The 9,913-nt window shown below is 49.4% G+C and overlaps 1 protein-coding gene across 2 annotated transcripts in view; it reads left to right on the top strand.

The window, feature by feature from the left end:
* BCR (BCR, RhoGEF and GTPase activating protein) overlaps positions 1–9,913 on the top strand; it is a 128,868-nt gene that overhangs the window by 82,723 nt on the left and 36,232 nt on the right. For both annotated transcript variants that reach the window (XM_019539157.1, XM_019539159.1), the window contains exons 7-8: positions 683–735; positions 1,120–1,260. In XM_019539157.1, the coding sequence (XP_019394702.1) occupies positions 683–735; positions 1,120–1,260 (194 nt within the window). The remainder of the gene's footprint in view (positions 1–682; positions 736–1,119; positions 1,261–9,913) is intronic.

Raw genomic sequence — 9,913 nt, 5'->3', positions numbered from 1 at the left:
GATCCCTCCTCAGCCTTCTCTTGTGGAGGCTGAACAGGTTCAGGTCCCGTAGCCTCTCCTCATAGGGCCTGCCCTGCCGCCCCCTGATCATGTGAGTTATAGGACCCAACTTCATTCCTTTGCTGCCTGGATGGGGGGTGGAAAGGAAGGAAGTCTGGGTGCAACCTAGAGTGCTGTGCTGAGCTTTGGAGGGGAGACAGTGTCCTGCTCATCCTCTAGTAGCCTTGTTGGAAAGCTTAGAAGGGAGACCATACCGGGGTAGGCCGCAGCTCATGATGCAAGGCACAGACATAAAGTCGCAAAGATCAAGAGCCTTGAGGGTGCAAAGGAGTTAATCAGATGAGCATGCCCTGCTGAGATCTTTCTGCGCTGTCTTGTGCACTCATTGGTTGCTGTCTGTCAGCTCAACCTGGCCTTGAGTGTGCATGAAGTCACAGTTGTTGGAGTGACTATACCTGCATATGTGCTGTTGAATGTTGCTTTCCGTGTGTGTGTGTGTGTGTGTGTGTGTGTGTTATTGACTCTGTAGCTCATTAAATGTGCATGAGAGCCCAGTTAAGAAATGTGTGTTCTCTGTGTTAACACACACCTGTGTCTTTGGGCTGCATGTGTCAAGTGTTCTCTATAGGGCAGTCTTTTAGGTGGCTGTCTTTGTTACATCCCTGCTGCTTTCTCTCCGCAGCTCTACTGTACAAGCCGGTGGATCGAGTGACACGCAGCACACTTGTTCTTCATGTAAGTAACTTGTATGTGGTTAAATAGTAGTTGGAAGAGTTTGCAGGCTATCATCTCTTTTGTATCACTTTATCGTTTTTCTGTACTTGGAAGATTTGGGAAGGGACTGGGCAATCACATTGCACAAGTACAGAAGAATCTTAGGTCTCTGGGGGGAGAGCATCTCCCTGTGTGGAGCCTGTGACATGAACCCAGTGATGGATTAGCAGGACAAGCTAGTTCCCGTGGTTGCAATGGGAAGGGACAGTGTTTTGTAGACCTGCCTGTAGGTGCCAAGAGGAGTCCAGAGACCCTTGCCTTATTGCCCTGATAAAATGGCTGTTAAGCCTTCAGCTTGAAAGTGCCATTCCTTTATTCTTTCTTTCTCTATTTTTTTTCATGCAGGATTTACTGAAACACACTCCGGCCACCCATCCTGACTACCCCCTCTTGCAGGATGCACTGCGCATCTCTCAGAATTTCCTGTCCAGCATCAATGAGGAGATCACGCCCCGCAGACAATCAATGACTGTCAAGAAGGGAGAGGTGAGTCTCCATGTTCTAGTGACCTGATCCATTTTTAAGCTCTGGTTTTCCCTTCTTGTGGAAAGGGCTGGAGGATAAGTTAGTACCCCAGCCTATTTAACATCATGGTGAGTGCAGCGATAACAGGATATCCTAGCCTCAGGCTTAGTATTCAGAGACAGCACAGATGAGGTTACAGCCAGCTGCAGACTTAGGATGCAGGAATTCTTGGTTCCCAGTTTTGTTTGTTCCTCAGTCATCTCTCTCCACTAAGTGAGGCCCTTGAATGACCCCTAGGTATCAGGCAGGACTTTCTCATCCTCCTGCATATTTGCAGTGAACGCACATTTTCTGTCTCCTCTAGGAGTCTGAAATCTTGGACAGGTGAGACTTCTTCCCCCAGAGCTTGCTAGAGCAGCCAGTTATAGAGTGAGGGGGAGAGAGACCCATTCAATTACTGAATAGAAGTTGACATAGTTATTACTATCACGTAAAGTCTCCAGAATGATGGCAGGCCCCAAGGGCCAGCAGAGGAGCAGGCCCAAATGTCAGACAGCGTGTGTACCAACAAGGCACATTCACTGGAAGTGTACAAAAAGGTTGAAAAAGCAGAGCCACTTCTCAGATAAACTGTGGTAAGTGGAGGTAGGAAGGAATCCAGGTGGGTTGAAGCAGGGAAGCTCAGAGGTGTTTATCTCCCACGAGACTCATCCAGCTCTCATTAATATCTATGGGAACTCAGTTGCACCCTGCTCATGCTGGGGTCCTCTTCCTCCCTGGGCCCACTGGAATGCTGCTAATGGAAGCAGAGCACTATACATTGGTGTAATTGAGTGGCTTATGTAGCTACCAGGTCAAAAGTGTCCCTGAGGGGACTCCATTGTGTCTTCTTGAGAATGAGATTTGTTCCATCCTGCCCTGTAAAAGCCACACATGACAAAGCATGTTGGAAAGGACTGGGTGAAGCTGAGTGGGGGTCTTGGGAATAGGGAGAGAACAGGACTGAGATGTGCAACAGTGCTGTGTACATGGGGGAGGAATCAGGGGGGTACTAGAGATGCCGTCAGCTGAGCCCTGGCCCTGAACCGGTTCCATGTAAAACAGTCTCCTGCAGATCCCAAGATGATTATGAATGTACTGAGTAATTCCCCCTCCCTTCCCCCTAGACATTTCACTGAGGGATTAAATCAAATCCACTTATGTTTCACTGACTTTCAGCTCAGCTCACAGGTACCAAATGAGACTGGGGTACTTGGAGTAGGCCCCTTAAGATGCCCTGCTCTTGGACTTGCATTGAAAGTCCAGGACTGTAGCTCAGAAGGGCCAAGAATGGGGCTGAAGAGGCAGGCAACATCAGGGTGAGGGGGAAGTGCAGGTGTCAAAGTGTCCAGGGCCTCTGAGGCAGGAGAATATCTCATTACAGTGGATGCTGATTGAGTCGTAGCAGGTATGGCAGACTGGAATGCCCCATCACAGGGGAGGGAGCACTTTATATTCTCAGGTTGTCCGTTAGCATCTCAATGAGGGATGCAGGCTTTGAAAAGCATCATGTGGAATCCTAATGAAGCAGCAGAGCCAGGGCAGTGAGGGGCAAAGCCAAGAAAAGGATGCTGCTCTCTCCACCAAGTTGTTTTTGTCATCACTTGCAAAACAGCAAGAGGGGTGTCTACCGTGTGCACAGGAGAGCCCAATCCTGCCCTCACTCATGCTACAGTGATTTCAGTGGGGTGATGCCATTTTTACCTTGGTGTCAGTCAAAGCAAAATGCCAGCCAAAAAAACATGCAACAGAGGGAATGCAGAACTCCTTGCATTCAGCCTCATCTACTCTGTGTATGGTCCTTGAACCAATGTGAAGACTGACACATTTTTCAGACCCTTTGGTCACCCTGTGACTTCCTCTTCCTGTAGTTACTCCCTTTGATCTTTCTCCACCAGGGTCCAACTCCTGTAGAGAGCCAGGGCCAAAACCCACTTCTCCATATCCTGTCCAGAATGGGGTATGTTCACTGCTGCACTGGTTATACTTGTGACCTGACTCCCTGTGAGGAGGGGTGCACACAGCTATTCATTCATGAAGGGTTTGTGCTGGTCGTCCTGATGTGTTAGCAGACTCTGCTCTCTTCCTCCACCAGTCCTTTCTGCGCAGCAGCAGAGCTGGGGTTTGTATGTGTGCGAATCTGTCTTCGTAGTTCCTCCTGCTCCCCTTGCCTGTGCTTTCCCCTGGGTGACAGGACAGCATGCAGTCTGTATCTCCTAATTGACTGCTCTCAATGCATAATGCATTTTTTATTTTAATGAATAGTCAACTCGCTTTGATGGCTTTTATTCGTTTTTTCCTTCCCTCCCTTTGGAGGTTCCTTTGGGGAAAGGTGCTTAGCTTCAGTAACTCCAGCCCCTTCCACTCACATATTGCTCAGGTGCTGGTCCCAGTTGTTTGTGTGCATATAAAAGGGCTGCTCCTTGCCTTTAATGTGGAGTGTTCTTCCCCTTTGGTGAGCACAGTGCTGGGAGAGTGTAAATCCCTTGCCCTGCCTCTCGCTCCTGCTTTTTTCTGCTGGATTGCTTTGAATTTATGAAAGCAGCCAGTAGCTAATCTCCCTGGGGCTGCTAATAAGGAATGCAGGTCAGGGCTGAACACGGGGCCCCACAGCTGAGAACACACATACACCCTCCCCTTTTCTGGGTAAGGTATGACCTGAGGTGCTGCTGGACTTATTGATCTGCTATGTTCATCCTGTTCATTCACTGTAAGCCACTTCCCATTCCCTGTTCCAGCCCCATGCTCTTCCTTTTAGGCATAGCATGACGCAAGATGAAGCTGTACACAGATGAGGACTGCAGGATTGGACTCTTAAGGAGTAAAAAGATCCCCCTAGAACAGTTCTGCCTCATGGGTTGGACTTAGTGCACCGAGGTGGGTGAGGTGCAGGTTTCAGGGAACATATGGTAATAGCACTCCTCACACCTCCACAACAGGAGGGCTCAGAAGGAGCAAATGCACTGTTCTCTGAGAGGGCAGGTAGGATGGAGAGGTAAAATATGTCTGTAAACTAATTACAAAATCTTGAGTGAGTCTAGGCACTCCTGGTCTGTGAGAAACACAGGATCCATGGGGACCTTGTGGAACAGCAAGGACAGCTCAGCCCTGTACCCTCACAGCCTTTAATTGCTGTTTGTTATCATCTTTTCTGGCACAAGCTCTTGCTGTGGCAGACAGTGGTGCTGACTGGGCAGGGGGAGCAGCAGACTCAGCTCCATTTGTTGTGCAGTCTGCATTTGATACTTTGGGTGCTGAAAGACGAGCCCAGTCCCAGGGTTGAAGGTGACTCCCTGAGCATATAGAACCAGTGTGGCCCAGATGTGAGGCGGGGGCAGAATTCTGCATTTTCTTTACAGTCTGGAGAAGTGGTTGAGACACTAATTTGTGATTAAAAGCTGGGAGAAAAGGAGGGCAAGGTCTGGGAGTGGCTCTGCAGATCTCACCTGGCCTGTAGGGTGGGAGAGCATTCAGTCTCCCCCACTCCTCAGTGTGCAGCCTGTGTATGTGATGGGAAGGGTGCTTATTTTCTCTATGGGGGCGGGGGGATTTCTCTAGTTCATGTGTCACCATCTTCTCCACAGGATCTGAGCTGTTGCAGCCACCATGTCTCTGAGGCTGGCTGGTCAGTGCAGCTGTTAGTGAACTGCCTGTGGGGAGGTAGCTTAGGTAACCTTTGAGCGACAGAGTTTCATCGGTGCAGGCTGCAGCCTGACTAGGTAGAGTGTGGTAGGAAAAGTGAGAGAACCAGGGCTCTCTGCATGGGGATGGGCGTGGAAACTGGAGCTATATGAGGCTCATGGGATGGTCTCAGACACTGGTGTCTGTGCCTGGCTCAGAGCCCAATGGTCCTAAACAGAGGCTGCCTGTTTCAGCATACTCTGAAATGCTCTTCTAGAGGCTTTTCAGTGTTGTCTCTCTGCCAGAGTCCACCAGCTCCTAGTGATGGTAGCTTTGAAATAAGAGAAGCTGGTGGGATTTTCTGAGAAGTCCATTAACTCCCCAGGCAGATCATCCCATTACTCTGGAGCACTGCTCTTGCATCGCACGCGCAACATGAGGAAACATTTTCCTGCTACGCTCTGCAGAAAGCCAAGCCACCTCTTCCTTAATGACATGTGCCAGCATTCATCCCCTTCTGCAGTGCCGCCTTCCTCCTCCTGCCTCACACATGTTCCAGTCCTTCCTGTCACTCTCATCCACATGTGTGCTGCAGTCCTTCTGTGTCACCATGCAGGATAAAAATCCCTTCTCAGCTCCAGTATGCAGAGACAGCTCTCTTATAGCTCTTAAACTCCAGATGAGTAGTCCTTGCAAGATGCACATCCCAGCCCCCCTCAGACAACCTGGCATCCTACAGCACTATCTGGAGTGAAAGGGTACCTATATACATGCAGTGAGGCTGCTCTGACCTGCTGTAATTACAGTGCATTGGAGCAGACTTGATTAATTGAGTCTGCTGGAGTGTGGTAATTACCGCACTCCAGCAGACTCCAGCATCATATGTATCAGCATCCCCATGCTGAAAAATGGTGACAGGGGTGCTTTAACTAAAGCTTGTTTGAGTTTTTGTTAAAGTGCATCTACTGCCATTTTTCGGCACAGGGATGCTGATGCACGTGACACTCTGGGCATTTTGATTAATGAGGCACTATAATAAAAATGCCTCACCCCCTCCACTCCAAGCATGTATATAAATGTCCAAAGGGCACATGACACCAGGCATCTTGCACCATCAGAGAGGGATTAAGAGGTTTCCAGGCCCAGGCAAGGGAGAGGTGTCATGTCTATCATGTCTGTTAGGCTGGCTGGTCTCTGCCAGGAGGCTCCCTAGGTCTCTCGCACCTCTGCAGTCAGGGGAAATCTGTTTGGGTAGGGAGCCAATAACTGGTCCCCAGAGCAGTGGGTTCTCTCTGTGGAGCTCCTCACAGAAATTGGCTTCCTTTGTTCCCAACCTGCTTGGGAGAGACCTCTGTGACTGAGACCAGGTATCTGGCAGGGCATGTGGGATCAGGTAGTAGGAAGGCCTTCAGTGCTTACTGAGTGGGGAGGAATGAAGACCATGCTGACTCGCTCCTGGAGGCTGGGGAGAAGTGGGTTGTAAGCTGGTTGGGAAATCCTTTAATTGTTTCCCTTTGACCTGCTGAACCCTTCCAGCAAGGTAAGTCATCACAGCAAAGAATATGACCCTAATAGCTCCCTACTAGAAATTCTCCTCCAGTGTCCAGTCAAGGCTAAGCAGCCTGGGGCACAACTACTGTACCCAGCTCTAAAGAATGCCTTTTCTGTCCCAGGGGATGCTGGCAGTTAAATCCTTCCCCTGGATCAAGCTCAGTGCTCTCCTTTGGGGAGAGAGATGGCAAGCTGTTCCACAGATCCCCTCTGCAGTCTCCCTGCTTCATGCAAAGCAGATGAGGCCTTGCAAGGTGATGTCTCCAAGAGTTGCCCTTGCCAGGAGATCTTCCAAACAGATGCATGTGCTAGGGCTTTTTAAAGAGAAGAGCGCCCTCAGTGGTGCTCAGTGGGCGTGTCTACATGTGATGCTTAATGCCCTTTGGACTAATTCTACTGTGCATTAGCACAATGGTAAAAACTGTGCCAGTGCACTAATGCGTGGTAGATTAGTCCAGTGGGCATTAAGCATCACACAAAAAGCATTCAGCTGCACTAATGCACAGTAGTGCCAGTTACAGCACATTAAATTAATACCTGTTATTACAGGTATTAAACTTAATGCACCATAATTATGGCACATTAATGAATGTGTAGACATGCACAGTGTTTCTCTTTGAGCTGCTGACTGGAATACATCCCCTCTGCCTCTACCATGATTTCCTATCCTTGACTAAAATACATCCTTGGCCAGGCCTCCCAAGGGGCTCCTTTCTGGATGAGAATGCCGTGTCTTATGGATCTGGATGACTCCTCTGAATGCTGATTAAAATAACCACCTGAGCAGATGAGCATTGCCTCAGATAAGCATAAGCTATACAGATGATTTTTTGCTGCTGAGATTATTGTGAACAGGGTAACGGATGCTCTGACTGGGGCCTGGGGGAAGGTGGGGGAATGACTACAGATGGGTTTGTGACCCTAATGCCACATGACAGTGTTTATACTAGCATGTCAGTCTTGCTTAGTCACTGCCTTTGCTCTGTCACCCTCTTCCTCATGCTCTTCTCTTGATGGGGGGGCCAGGTAGGTCCTATCATTGTTCCACTTGTTGCCAGGTTCTGCCTTGAGCCCTGGTCCAGGTATTTGTTGCTTGCAGAGATGATGTTCCTTTCTCTGAGAGTCTTGTACCCTTGCAATTGGATCATTGGCAGAACCAGGCAAGACTGACTACCCTGGCTGTAGCAGAACAGGTGAATTGTCAAACCGCTCACATGGGCTTGTGCCCTCCTTCCCCTGCGTCAAGGAATCAAAGCATCAGACCATTGGCAGACACCCTTAGCCTGGCAGAGAATGCACTTCAGAAGGAGGCGCTCTGCCAGCAGCATGGCACTAGAAGTCTATAGCCCCATATGAGGCCCTGGATGCAAGGAGAATTTCAGTAAGCCAGTGATATCTCAGGAGGATAGGAGCCCTGCCTTGAAGGAGTAGCTCTTTGGATGAGAGCTGCCTTGGAGCCAGCCCTTTGTTTTCAGATGGGAGTGTAGACAAATGGTTTCCCTTCAGCAGGACAGAAGCTGTAAGTAACGGGTCTGATCCTGTTCCCAGTGGCTCTGTGAAAGAACCTTCTTCTTAGCTATTGAGCAAACAGCCAGCACCTTGTTGGGTTGATGACTTTGTGGTGAGTCTCCACAGTTCTTACATGCCTAACTCTGCTAGAAGGAGCCTTTCGGCTGCCTCGCCCAGGACAGGATGATGCCATTTGACCTTTGGAATGGGGAAAGAGCAGGCAGTCAGTACTGCACATTGCACCCCAGGACAGCAGCTGTGTAACGAGAGTGATCCAAGCGTGAGAACATATTTACACCTAAGGATGGTGAGTGAGTGGCTGGCAACAAGGAGCTGTTTGCTTTTTGCACTCCAAAGGAGCTGAGCTGATTTGCATCATAATTGGTACTCTTCAGATCTAAGTCAGAGGTCTGGATTGCTGAAAACTTCCTCCATCCCAGCTTCCTTTACCCTTCTCACATCAAATCTTTCCCAGCTGTGGGAAGTGGGTTTTTTTACCATTGACTAGATGCATCCTTTGTTTATAGCTGAGCACTTCTAGTTCCCTGTCAGGGCTGGAGGTCACTAGTCCTTGGGGACGTGACAGGAGGAAAAGGAGTAGACATGAACAGTAGAGACATCAATGCAGGCAAGTGTTCTGCATTCTCCATGGGTTTGGAGAGGAGAAGCCAAAAGACTTGCTCCCACCTAAAATCAAACTGGCACAGGCCTTTCTGAGCCTGAGTCACTGTTAGATAGCATGGCCCCCAGCATCCTGCCCTGAGAGAGTGCAGTTGGGTGGTAGGGGGCAGGTTCACCAGGGAAGGGTGGGGCGTTCCTTGCTAGTGACTGTAGCATGGCTGTCAGGTCTGGGATTGGCAGGTGTTCCTGCTCCCCAGAACTCAGCAGTGGTTGTAGTGCCGCTGTGGTGTTGGGAGAGTGCATCATCTTTGTCTGTACTGAAGGTGTCCTGATGCTCAAAGCATGAAGGTGGGGATGAGGTGGTGCTTAAGATGCATCGAGCTCTTGTATTCCTCACTGTGTCTGCTCCTGGGTGCCACATCACGGCATATAGAGAGGCAAGTGTGGAAGATTCAGGCAAAGACCCCTGTGCTGGGCAATGAGAGTGTTGGGGGCATGTTGAACTTTGCAGTGAGCTAACACTTTGGTCAGTCCCCTGGGAAACTGTAGCGTGAACTCTAAGTTGGCCCCAAGTAACTATCTAGATGTCACAGCCCCTTCCAGACTCCACTTTTTCCCAGTCAGAGGCATCACAAAGCTGACTACTACTGCCTTCTGAAAATTGGCAGATTCTGCATGTAAGACTCCTGGTACTGGGTAGCAGAGATGGGGGGGGAAATGAGCCCTGGGTGTGGGATTGGAGGCTTGTTGTGGGTAAGGCTAGAATAATGCTGTCATGTCATAATATCATGCCATAATATCTGAGCAGAGCACCCAGTTTCCTCAGTATCTAGGTGGAAGTGGGCACCCGTGTGGCAAGCTGGGATGAATGTGTGTTGGCAGAGCTGTGTGGGGAAGCTAGCAGGACATCCACCTGCTCAGTGCCTGTGTCTGGACAGCTAGAAGCATTTCTCTTTTGTGAGCATCAAGATTATCCCCAAATTGAAACTCCCCAAACTCTGTTTTGAAAGTAACAAGATTTCACCTTTCCCAGCCTCACCCTCAGGCCCTCTTGGGAAGGTCTGAGTAGAGACTGGGCTGGGAACTTTTTCAGGCTTGTTGATAAGAACATGTGCTGTCTGGCTTGGTTTGAATAATACTCCAGTATTTACATCAGAGGCACAGCTTTAACAAAGCAGAGACCTGGGGCACGCTGTCACTCCCTGATGTGAACCAGTGGGCTCCTATACAGCGCATCAGAGCAGACAGAAATCCAGCACATCGGAACAGACTTGATTTAATTAACTTGAATTAATGGAGTGTGGAAATTAATGCGCTCCATCAGACTCCAGTG

Source organism: Crocodylus porosus, unplaced genomic scaffold (assembly GCF_001723895.1).
Source record: "Crocodylus porosus isolate Cpor-Errol unplaced genomic scaffold, CroPor_comp1, whole genome shotgun sequence".
Lineage (NCBI taxonomy): Eukaryota > Metazoa > Chordata > Crocodylia > Crocodylidae > Crocodylus > Crocodylus porosus.
The sequence above is the reverse complement of the archived record's forward strand: the minus strand, read 5'-3'. Positions and strand labels throughout refer to the sequence as shown.